Source organism: Pyricularia pennisetigena, assembly GCF_004337985.1.
Source record: "Pyricularia pennisetigena strain Br36 chromosome Unknown Pyricularia_pennisetigena_Br36_Scf_20, whole genome shotgun sequence".
In the NCBI taxonomy this organism is placed as follows: domain Eukaryota; kingdom Fungi; phylum Ascomycota; class Sordariomycetes; order Magnaporthales; family Pyriculariaceae; genus Pyricularia; species Pyricularia pennisetigena.
Window position 1 is genome coordinate 15,246 of NW_021940932.1, and position 12,760 is coordinate 28,005.

The 12,760-nt window shown below is 45.8% G+C and overlaps 2 protein-coding genes across 2 annotated transcripts; both read right to left on the reverse strand.

The window, feature by feature from the left end:
- Positions 1-511: 511 nt before the first annotated feature.
- PpBr36_11189 (uncharacterized protein) lies at positions 512-2,549 on the reverse strand (the record flags this gene model as incomplete). The annotated part of the gene is made up of 4 exons (XM_029898291.1): positions 512-705; positions 752-790; positions 1,734-2,051; positions 2,117-2,549. The coding sequence occupies 4 exons, from the start codon at positions 2,547-2,549 to the stop codon at positions 587-589; spliced, it is 909 nt and encodes a 302-aa protein (XP_029743257.1). The 3' UTR covers positions 512-586.
- Positions 2,550-4,279: 1,730 nt separating this feature from the next.
- PpBr36_11190 (uncharacterized protein) lies at positions 4,280-5,155 on the reverse strand (the record flags this gene model as incomplete). The annotated part of the gene is made up of 3 exons (XM_029898292.1): positions 4,280-4,342; positions 4,384-5,107; positions 5,133-5,155. The coding sequence occupies 3 exons, from the start codon at positions 5,153-5,155 to the stop codon at positions 4,280-4,282; spliced, it is 810 nt and encodes a 269-aa protein (XP_029743252.1).
- Between the last annotated feature and the right edge of the window lie 7,605 nt (positions 5,156-12,760).

The window sequence follows — 12,760 nt, forward strand, 5'->3', positions numbered from 1 at the left end:
CATTTTCGTCAACTTTAAAATGGTCGACCATGGGCCCTGCGAGGTCTGGTTTAACCATAGTAGGTTCATGTCTTCCCTTCTAAGACCCACTTCCTCCCCAAAAATGACTAAGTGTACAGTCACCTGCCCCGCTACTCACCCTCGGATAGTCTCGTTTTAATCATCCTCGGATGTCTTCATTGGCGGTATTGAGTGGAAACGTCCCACTCGTATGAGGGGTTTGATTTTGATATTTTGCTACTTAGTTGGCAGGTGGCCACTCCATGGTAGAACTGGCTTTTTACAAGACAGTCAACCCCCTCAACGTCTACTAGCCTTTCAATCTCACGACACACCGATACCGACACAACCCTTACCGACACGAAAATGGCATGCCCGAATTGTGGTGGCAAGGGGACTAAGAACGGATGCACAAACTGTGGACTAGTCAAATCTAGAATGCCCCAATTAGCGCTTTATGTATGTAATCCCAACTAATGTCAACACTACAAACAAACACTAAAGTTTTGGACTAGATTTATACAATATTCCAGCCGATGTTCAAATCTTGCTTCATATTCTCAAGAAAATGGCCCAGGTATGGGTTCTATACCAGCAGCGGCGCCCAGCCTTCCAACGTCTCCTCCTTGCCAAAGATGATTGTCATCGCCGAACCATTTTCGAAATGATGATTTATTCTGGGGTCGAACAATGTTCTGAAAAGGCCTGAAGTTAGATTCTGTGTCGGGCCTCAAATTTATATTTTACTTACAATCCATTCGAGATAGTTTCCTGTTTGTAAACTTGAAGTCTGTCCTGATCATAGTTGATGAACGTCGGCAACCCTTCTGCCGGCCAGCTTTCTTTGTGAGATCCGGTAAAATATCGGATGCATGTTCCTTGGAGTAGTATGTGTAAACCCAGGCACAAATCACTTCGTTCAGTATTCCGCTTCAAGTAGATAGGTTGGCCATCCGATGCCGCCCCGCTCCACCAGCTGCAGTGCCGAATAATGTATGGTCCTGGCCCGAGTGCTTGATCAAGAAAGCTTCGTAATTTCTGATTTGCTAGAATCGAATAAAAGTTGTTTAATCCAGGAAGGCCCCAGAAGCCACTGGCTGCCAATGACTGTACCGCTCCAGTAGTAGATTCGTCATTCCAGTGCGAAAATCCCTTCTGATAAAAGTCCGACAAATCCGTTGACAGACAAGCTGGGTTGTCGCTTTGTCGATTATCTTCATGGTTATAGTAAGGGAAATTATCCGACCCAAAAGTTTCGGCCCAGCCATTCATCAAACGATGATCTGCATGCGAGACGCAAACATCGACTGCTTGTCAGAGAAGCATAATTCGGAGACTTTGGTTCGAGAAAGGGTCCTACCTGTGCGATTTTGTGGGTCTGAGGGATTGATTACAGAGCCGATTTTCATGAATGATGTACTGTCATATGGAGGTGGGTCGTGCGCGTCCATGGACGCGCCGGAAATCCGTTCATGCCAGTTTCCTGTTAGACCGTTGACGTTCAGGGGTTGAGGATCCGCACTTGTATGAGGTTGTAGAGGTTGAGTGAGGGTTTCCTGTGAAGCCCGAGATGCTGGTACTGGTAGTTGGATGCTGGGAGGCTTATTAAAGTGTGCATTACCCGATAGCCCGTCAGTCCGCCGTCGCTTTTGTGGGTGGTGGCTGGACTCGGAATTCTCGATATCTTCACGGTGGTCAACAATGATCGCAGCAAACTAAGACAGTTTACATACTAGAGCTTTCACTGTTTGCGTACGACGCTACAGAAGAGAGGTGTCTTGGCGGCTGGCTTAGTAGGGCGGCCCGGGACACTGGTACTAAATCGGCGAGATTGCATTCTCTTGGGTTACAAGAGGTTGTGCCAGGGGACTTTCGACTCCATGATTCATTCCTTTCATTTTGAGAAACTTTATCAACAGGTGTTCCGGAAGGATTTTGAAAAGTTGCGGAAGGCAGCTGAATGGTTTCTGCGGCGTTAGTTTGCCTATGGATGCATTGCAATTGATTGTTCAATCCAGGAAGATCATCCTTGAAATTTTCAAAAGTCATTGCTTTAAGATGTCAGCCTAACAAAAGCTGAAAGAAAAGACAGAAATAAATAATTTTGATAGCTCACCAGCAACACAGCTTTTCTGGAGTTCAGGATTCACGAACTTTCGAAACCACTCCCAGACTTCCCACTTCCATGTACCGAGGCGCTCATTAACCGAAGGAGCTTGTTCTCGAAATGTCTCAGGGTGCCGTTGCAGGAGATCCCAGTCGGTTCTCGGAAGTGATCGACAGAGACAAATCAACGTTCCAAAGGTAAGACCTGATTTACTAGGTCCATACCGAGACCAGTGCTCTGCAATTTGGTTCACTTCAGCACGAAAAGATCTTGATTCCAACCTGTCAGGGAGTTTTGCTTGCTTGAGCATAGCCGTTATCATTTCTCTCTCTCGGGCTGCGTTTTCGTCTCTAGCCTGAACCAATTGACATTCAAGGTCGGCAACTTTGGCTTTTGTAGCATTTACGCTAGCTTGGAGGACTGCAAGATTTGGGTAATCCATAATTACGAGATACTGAAGTCAAACAATAAAGACTTTGGCTGCAACAAGCGAGAAGTGATACAGATAGTAACAAGGAAAAGAAGGTAAAGACTTCGTCATGAGATTGGAGCGGAGGATAATAAGTAGTAAAGGCTTAGAGGGTATAGACATTGGTCATAAAGATATAAAGGCTTAAGTAGTACTATGTAATTTCTAAGCCGGTTGTCTTATGGGCGGGGGCGGGGCAACCTCATCTCTCGCCACCGTAAGGATCGGAGGTTTGGCTACCTATCAAGTTTTGCAATACACGATTTCAAAGAGGAGCACAAATGTCTGCGGGGCACAGGTCCAAGGTTGCAGCCAGGGATGTGGATGGAGGTCGGAGAGGCGGTGGGATCTCCAAGGTTGCATTGAGGACGGAAATGCGTTCAGGTAGACTTGGAGGTTCCAATGAATCTTTGTTTAAATCATTCCAATCCCAAGTTGGAAAAGTGTTCTCTTGGCACAAATATCTGTGCAGCTCGGAAGGACAGATAACCAGCCATCACTATGCCACAACAAAACTTCAGAAAAAGGACAAATCGATAGAGGCCTACTCCTTCACACCATCATAAGGTACGACCTAGAACCATCAAGGAGCCCGTGCAATGACTGATAGGGTTTGTTTGTTTAGCATTGATCCAAGGGCATGGGGGAGTGGAGCTTTGGAACGCGGGGGTTGCATGGTGGGCCCGCTGGCGTCTACTTCCTGCGGGTGAGAGTCTTCGACAGTGTCATAAGGCTTCAGGTCCAACCATCGCGAATCCAGTCGACCAAACCAAATCAAACAACACACCATCTGTGTGATTCGAGGCGAGAGAGCCCTCCCTGCGTTACCTTCCAAGACCCGCTCCATGACCGCTCGCGCGACGCGCCTCGATACCCCAAAATGTACTGTGATTAGTATTCCGCGTTGTAGGCTTGCTATCTCTTGGTCTCTCTTTAGCTTGATTTGTGGCTTGCTGTGCTTGTTTATGTTCTTACTCGAGGCCTGCGTATGAGCTTTGGGAGAAACCCCCAGAGCTATTTAATAGAGCGAGGAGCGGGTCTCGATGTTTCGATAAAACCTTTAAGGACCCACTTGGTTTGCTGCACATTGCCGCTAACAGGCCAGTTACGCCCGGGCATTATAGCTACGCGCTAACAATGTCAACACTACAAAGAAACACTGAAGTTTTGGACTAGATTTGTCCAATGTTCCAGCCGATGTTCAAACCTTGCTTCATCTTCTCAAGAAAATCGCCCAGGTGTGGGTTCTCTACCACAAGGCCTGAGGTTATATTCTGTGTCGGGCCTCAAATCTATAGCTCCACTAGTAGATTCGTCACTCCAGTGCGAAAATCCCTTCTCATTGAAATCCGATAAATCCGTTGACTTGGCCAAGTCAGACGGAGCGCATGAATCAGCCAAACCCACAAAACCACAACAGCCACAACAGCCATCTCGATAGGCACTTCGTGCTTTAGTCTCGTCAGCGAGTAGGCTACTGGGGGAGACAACTCCCTCCCTTAATTATAGAAACGGTGAAACGTTTATCATTAAGTTTATCTTGGCAGGTTGAGCTGTATCCGATTTGGCCCATCATCGCGTTGATCCTTTTTTGTCTTTTTGGCTATGGAGTGAGCTGATTGTGGTGTATCACGAGATTAGGAGCTTCTTCTCTGGTGATGACTTTGAAACAGAGATATTTCAAGCCAAGGGTAACTAGGTCATTAATCATGACTGCTGGCGGTGGTAATGATGACGCTTTGTGCAGACTGGGGCAGCGAAGTCGGCTGGCGATTGTAGGCACGTATAAATAAATGCCTTGGATCACCCAAAAGGTCGTAAATTCGTGGCTCGGCGCTAGTTTGACGGCCTTTTTTATCTTACCGTCAGCCATTAAGCATCTTGCTGCCCAGTAACCTAAATTACTTTCTTCTTGCCAGCTGTTTTTATTTTTTCCGTCGTTTTGGACTGCTTTAAGCACATGGGGCAAACTTTGCCGCCATTTTTCACGCTCTTCCCATTTGTCTGTCGAAAAAGTCCGTTCAAGGTGAATTAGCACATCCTGTCTTTGCTCTCTGGCGTTGACTTGCCTTTTCACCCAGATCTGTAAAGCAAAATGCACCAACCGATGCATGTAATACGTGGTACCATTTCCCTGTTCGGTTAAAAATGAATATCCACAGAGAACTCCGAGTGCCATGCTCTGCTCCGACTCCAACCCGATTAATGGTAACATCGACGATGGTATTGCCTTGAACTCAATATGTGCTATGAAGCTGAGTAGCTTGGCAGCACCCGGGCTTTTCCGAATCTGTTCAAAGGACACCACCCAAGTGCTGACTATGGCATGCGTCTGTTTGGGGTCCCTGTTGTTGTCTTCCCACTCTGTCTCCAACAGTTTTATCATATCGCCTGGTGTATTTTTCAAGAGACGGGTGTATTCGGATACCGACACTGTCGTCACGTTCATATATGATGCCGCCTGGATAATGGCCAACGGTAAATATGTTAGGAACTCCAGGAGCTCGAACACGTTTTGTTCGGAGTGCCAGCTGGAGTAAAATCAATTATATTTACGACACCTGACAGCTGGCATTCATCACTGGGTGGTGGCTGGATAAATCCATACGATGCCAACGCGCTAAAATATCAGATCTAACTTGGATACAGGAAACTACATCTTGATCTGTGTGACCCACTTGGAACCCCGCTCGATTAACACTCCAACAACAGCAACTCCAAACATCGAAAATAACCTAACAAACAGGAATTCAACCTGAAGGTATAATTTCCTTAGTATACGAACCGACTTGACGAACAACTGTTGGCTTACAAACCAGGTTACACTTTGAAGGGCAACCGCCAATTGCCTGGACTTTTTTGTGGATGATAGAAACTAGAACCTCTCTAGGGCGCAACGACCCGACGGCTGATATGGAACAAAGCCTCAGGAAGCGGTGTTGATTGTTGCCCTGAGTTACCCCAAAACCCTAGGCAAAACAGAGCACACCATTATTATGCGGAATTTTCACGAATCATGCGTGGGGTGGTCTGGAATAGCCTGCAACCACAGGCACCCTGGGGCGACACCTAGCCCAAGCCGTGGATCCGGGACCTGGCCAATGGAGAGGGGGCTCAGCGGGAACGGTGCGCGCCGAATCAGGTGTCTTGCCAGCCTCGGTGCGCAGCGTCTGTCCCGGTTGCCAATGATGAACAAGTCTCCAAAGATTCATTTATCTGACCGTTGGCTCGATATGCTCCAGCGAGTGCGTGTTGCGATGCTAATCGATCCGGGTGATCTTCCGCCAACCTCGTTTCCTGAATTTTCACCACGTGTTCCAAAAGTTTGACGGCCTCTTTTACCTGACCGTTAACTCGATATGCTCCAGCGAGTGTGTGTTGCGATGCTAGTCGATCCGGGTGATTTTCTGCCAACGTCATTTCCCAAACTTGTACCACGTGCTCCAGAAGCCCGACGGCCTCTCTTACCTGACCGTCGGCTTCATATGCTCCAGCGAGTGTGTGTTGCGATGCTAATCGATCCGGGTGATCTTCCGCCAACGTCGTTTCCTGAATTTTTACCACATGTTTCAAAAGTTTGACAGCCTTTTTTACCTGACCGTTGGCTTGATATGTTCCAGCGAGTGCGTGTTGCGATGCTAGTCGATCCGGGTGATCTTCCGCCAATGTCGTTTCCTCAACGTTTACCACATGTTCCAGAAGCTTGACGGCCTCTGTTACCTGGCCGTCAGCCATTAAGCATCTTCCAGCCCAGTAATATAAATTGCTTTTTTCCTGGCAGTTGTTCTCATCTCTTTCATCATTTTGAATCGCTTGAAGCACATGGGGTAACGTTTTTCGCCATTTCTCACGCTCTTCCCACTTGTCTGTCAAAAAGATCCTTTCCAGGTGAGCTATCACCTCCTGCCTTTGCTCCCTGGCATTCCCTTGTCTTTTCACCTATATTCGTAAAGCGAAATGTACCAAACGATGCATCTTCGCGGATACGTGTTCTTTTAGCCCTTCGTCGCTTGCTAAGCGCTTCGTTGGCCTTCCGAAAGCTGCGGACCTCTGCTGATAAAAGTGTAATTTGGTGGGCCATTCCTTCCATTCCTTTAGCCAATTGTTTTACAGCATCGAAAATTGGTCTTGGCGAGCTGTTTTGATAACGGTCGATTCGAGATTTGACGAACGTAAATTGACAAACGGCTTCTGTCGGGTTATAAGGTGTTTGAGAAATCCAGGTGTCGATGTTGGAAAAAGCAGGCTCTTTGGGTGACGGCGTCCGCAGCTTAACATCCAACTTGGATATAACCGTTTCCGGGTTATGCCAGTCGACTTGCGTAAGGTCTTGACTGTATACTGATCTCATCTTATCATTGTCAATTGTGGCTTTCTGGGGCCAACCTAAAAAAACCAAAAAGTACTCAACGTATTTTGGAATGCCCTCGTGGAAAGTCTGAAAGTTCCTCTTCATTGCTCCATTGTAACTGGATGCCTTGACAGAGGATAAGAATTATCTTCAGAAACAAATCCTAAGGCATTTTATTACATATAAACAAGTGTTACCTCCTGTTGGTAAAACTGTGGAATTCGATTCGGGTTGCTGGAAATGGATTGGAATGGAAGACAGTGGAAGAACAAGGTCTGGCCAGTTTATACGTGGTAATACCCACTTTTTACAATCGCGGCCACGCGGAACATTATAGTATAATCAATTGGTGACAAAACCAGCCTTTCCATTCCTGGAACGCGACCAAAATCCTTGCTGCTCGTCCCAGGAAACGACACACCGGTTAATAGCGTATCCATTTGACATCGTAGCATAATGTTTATTAGTAACCACTTGGTCGGGATTGCGTTAGGATGCAGCGAATAGGCTAGGATGCGTAATGGCCACCAAAACATTAGCTAAATTTTAACATACAAATGGTGTGGGGACGGCCGGAACAATTTGTACAGTATTGATGAAATCGACGAGACGAAGCCAGTTTTGCTAATAAATTCCTCCATGCGTATTGCGATTGCAGCACCTTGGAAATAGCGCCGAAACCTTCCGGGGGATTTTATTATATGTTTGTTAAGTGGGGACAGTTTAAAAAGGTCGAGCTGCGTTTTGTCCAAAGTTTTGGTGATTATGACGCCAGCATTTTGTTTAACGATGTAAAGTTCCACAGATCCTAACTATGTTAATTTATACAAAGCCCACTAACAATGATTGCTTAATTTAATATTAACAGGGGCTGTAGGTTAATATCGATATTTAGAAAAGTTTGCCTGGAAAATTTTGAACCCATTGGAAATCCCGCGATATTGGTTATTAATTGCAAATACGAGTAGATTACTTTGTATGCCAACCTTTTGGGTAGTAAAGCAATAATTATTTATACTCCAACAGTTTTTTTCCTTATCTTGATTGTTCTTACAATCTTTACACAAACACGTACCCTTTATAAAACCGCTCCCCCAATTTGCAATGAGCTCCTGTCACGAAAGCGATCCCAAAGAGACAAGGCTGCAATATAGGGGCGATTCTATTCGAAGATCTAAAGCTAAGTGTAAAGAAGAAAGGCACGCAGTACCAATCGCGTACATGCGCCTAAGCGAGCAAATAACAAACTCACCCTGGCGCCTTGTCACGTGAGGTCGAGCTAGTCACGGTTGGCAGTCGCCCAGGCACGCCACTCCGTAACAAGCGCATTGCAGCTTATATTAGACGTAGGAAAGGTTAGCATCTAGAAATAACTATAAAATATTCAAGTAAATTATTTCTATAAATAATAAATTAAATCTTTTATTAGCTTAGCAATAATCCAACAGTATATTATATAATTAGAAAATAAACTATATATTTAAACCGTGCGTTAGTTCTTACGCTCCATCATTAATTTTATTAATCTTTATGATAAGGCCCATGTGGTGTTTTTTATTCCTTGCCACGTGAGCAGGGATAAAGTCGCAGGGTACGGAGGGTGCACTCCTCAATGCGCAAGGCGCAACCTATATGGTTTTCCCCCTTGTAGAACCTCAATCCTATCAATCTTGCACCCAGAGTGCGTTACCAGGGCAAGACCCTCACAGCCTTTTTTCTTTCTTTAGACTTAGCTTTAGATTTTCGAATAAAATCGCCCCTATATTGCAGCCTCGTATTTTTGGGATCGCTTTCGTGACAGGTGATGCTAGAACAAAAAGTGACCCATCTACTACTGTACATCCACGTTATTTTAAAATTCATGGGCTAATGTTTAGTCGTGCAATTTTCTGCATTAAATCATGCAAACCCATGTATTAAATCGTTCGTTTGTACGCCTTACATATTTATTTATATGATATAGGATATAAATAATAAGTGCACGGTATATTTACCTGGACTAATTATAATACAAGTTGCATGAAGTTAATCTTTCATAACAATAATAATAAATTTAAGCGGCTTAAGTAAATAACAATATTAAAACAGGTTTCGTCCCCGAATTATAAAACTCTACACTCATTCTCACATCTTTCTGATTTAAATTTCATTGACAACTACAACAAACTTTTTTCAATACCTTACATTACGAAACTATTAAACAAAATGCACGGGTCCATTGTTAAACTCGCTTTGTTTTTATCGTTATCCAATATTGCTTCAGCCGTCCCAAATATGGTTTATTTTTACACCGACCGTAATGCCGATGCCGTTGACGCTCAAGATGGCATGCACAAAGGGGATTTAATGTGGCCGGAATTATCGCCACTTACACGTGCTGCGACAGCGGCGGCAGGAAAATACTGGATTTATCATATCCGCACTTCCGGAATCGATGAAAGATTTGTTGAGAAAGATGGGAAATGGGAGGCAACCGGCAAAATCCCTTACGAAAGCATTGCAGGATGGGACTTTTTTTATAAAAGTCGGGGGCGTGTGTTAACAATTTTTCACGAAAACGATGGACAGAGAGCCCGCGACACGTTTACGAGGCGCATAGAATAGGGTGGTAACTATGAGAATTAGGCCACCAGGCCTACCCTCGAAATTACCACTCCACTTACCAGCTACGCTAAGCCCAGGGTTTGCAAAGGGTCCCGGATTTACGCGCGTCTCTCCAGCGAGTCGTTGATTGTAATTCTCTTTTCTCTTCAGTTTAGAATTTTCGTTGATGGCGCCTAATGCACTGAAGTTCTCCAATGTATGCCTGGCCGTGACAGTTAAGGCTTTTAAAAATATAAACCCGTTTCTATTGAAGATTATATATAATATTTTATCAGTTCCTACACAAGCCAAAGCAACGATGGAACCCACCGTGCGACCAAAAAGAGAGATTTCAAAATCTCTGGAGAGGTAATGCAGTTCATCATTTGCTTCCTTAGATTGTGAGTATATTTTCGCCAACAATATAATAGGATATATCTCACAGGAGACTACTCAGATATGACTGTAGCCTCTGCCACCAGGAATTATCCGGTCCACCGTGCCATCGCCTGTCCACGGTCCAAGTTTTTAGCCGCAAAATGCCGTCATACTAAGGCAAGGAATATTCTTTCTCCACATATGGCGTTTTCTTTAGTTAAAATACGTATAAAATGTCACGGCCAGGCATACATTGGAGAACCTCAGTGTATTAGGCGCTATTAACGAAAATTCTAAACTGGAAGAGAAGAGAGAAATTGCAATCAACGACGCGCTTAAATCCGGAGTTAGTCGACCCTTTGTCCGATCCCTGGTTCGGCGTGGAGCCGAGTCGTGATTCTGAGGGCAGGTCTTGGGGCCTGATCCTCACATTACCCCCCTTTAAGGCCTGATCGACGTAGGCGGCCAGAGTCTTGAGTTTGTTACGTGTGTCTCCTCGGGACCTTCCGCCGCTCTCGTGTCTTTTTCGCATCATGTTCGGCAACATTGTCCTCGGGTCCGTCCACCGCAAAAAACATCCTCTGCTGCGCTCCTTATCCACTGTTGCAAATTTACCGGAGGTCCTGCTGCGTCCGGATACTCCCTGTGAAAGGTATCCAGCAGTACTGGTGAATTTTTCAAGTCGCGGGCCCCATACCATGTCTCATCAGGGTCGAGTCCGACCCACGATACCTGATATTGCAACGTCTTCATTCGTCCGAATAGTCGCGAGGCCAACACTTGCTCCACCTCCCACTCCGGTTCTCCGTTAATCTCGACCGGTGGTTCCGGCTTTTGATACTGCTCAGGTAATGGGTCCGTTGCTGCCTTGCGCAGTCGGCTGGCGTGGAACAGCTTACTACCTTTATACCAGGCAGGGGTGTCGAGAATGAAGCTGTGACCCTTTTCCTCGAGAATCGTCCATGGTCCTGCATTTTGCGAGTCCAACTTGGTCGTAGGAGGTTCTGTGGAAAAACCCTTTTTGCTAACGTAAACCGCATCTCCCACCGTAAAGTCGACCGGTCGCCGTTTTTTGTTAGCCTGCCTCTGTTGCTCTATTTTCGCTCCGAGTCCATTGTTGCGGGCCAGTTCCTGAGCTTGCCGGGCTTGGCGGACCATTTCCAGCGCCTTTTGTTGCTGACCGGTCTCCAGGTCTTCTTCGGGTAGGGGTAGAGAGAGCAGGTCTTTAGGGCGAGCTCCTGTTTCTGCTTCGATGGGTGCCATGCCGATAGAGACGTGAACGGACGAGTTGTGGCCGAAGTCGAAAGCGGGAATATGCCGTCGCCAATTCGTTTGGTATTTATCTACATCAAAGCGCATTTTCTGATCCAATTCAGCGTTGGTAATTTCGACGCTGCCCTGACTTTGAGGGTGGCGGGCGCTTCCATGTTTATGCTTTGTTCCTGTCAACTCGTTTAAAGTGTTTAGGAACTCGGATACAAACGGTCCGGCGTTGTCGGAAAGCCATAAGTCGGGGACGCCTTTCCAACGGTACACAGCTTGATAATACCGCATAGCCAAGGTCTCCGCGGTGTCCGTCTTTTTTCCCGGTAGGGTGGCCAAAAGTTTGGTCAGTCGGCAGATAAAGACCCAGACGTAATCGTAGCCTTCTTTATCCTTGGGCATAGCTTTGCCGTCTACCATCACGTGCTGCCAACACCGTCTAGGGATCTCCAGTGGGTGCAGCAGCCCGGGCGTCTTGTCATGTCGTACCTTGTTGCGTTGACATTCGCGACAATTCTTAATATAGTGTTTTTTTTCATTCTTCCTTGGTTCAACGCGGTGGGTGTTCCCAGTTGCTTTCTAACCTGAAGTATTTAAAATCCTGACTCTGGTCCTATGTACCAGTTTTCAGGCCTTCGGTAAACTAGAGAATCGAGTACTAATTCGGGAAACTGTTCGGTAGAGAGTGAGCCAGCAGGCAAGTCTGTTATCGCACGATGTTGAATATCCGAAAGCACACCTGCCTGCAGTTATTACCTTCCCCTTTCCAGCATTATGTTTCAGCATTTCATTTGCACAAAACAAAAGTCGTATGTTGGGAACGTCGACCAAAAGGAAGTCGGGTTTTGTGGTTGGGGCTTGGAATGCTATCAGCATGCCAGCTTCCAGGCTTCCTGAATTTTACAGTTTACTGGATACGGAAGGCGGAAGGCTAAATATGCGAAACACAATCGGGGAAGCAGTCGTGGTCAAGATGTTAAAAATAACATTGCGGCTGCCATTTCATCCGAAGGTAGGCCGTTCTAAGTCCATGCTCTAAAATGCAACGCTCAATTACAAAAAAACATCTGTCGCGGAAGGATGCCCAGATAAGGAGAACTGTTGCTCAAAAATTGCATCAACTTGAATGCAACGGGTCGTTTGAATAGTTTTAAGGCGCTTTGATTATTTCGGCTGTAAATTAATACGGATTTTCTGTGTTTTCCTTAATCTTGCCTGCCAATATGCTTTAATGAATTCGTTGCAAGTCAACGGTTCGTGCGATCGAGCTTAGTCAACTTTGCTGCGCCCGCAACAAAGCTGACAAAGTCCAATCAATATATCGCAAAATTGGTAGGTTAATTGATATCCATAGCTGGCGTCGTTTTCCGGTCGCTGGATAGTTGTCTTCTTCAGCCAGGCGGGGTGAAGTGATATATATCCAGCGATATATCCAGCAGGAAGCTGATTATATTTGAGCATGAGACCTGAACTATGCTTGAAATCTTCGTCTTGAAGGTCAGGAAAAAAGTCTTGAAGACCATTCGACTTGCGTAAGGTCAGGCATGATTGTATGATGCCTCAGGGTTATTATGACAGCTTCCCTGAGCTTGCTCCTTGAATAATTCAA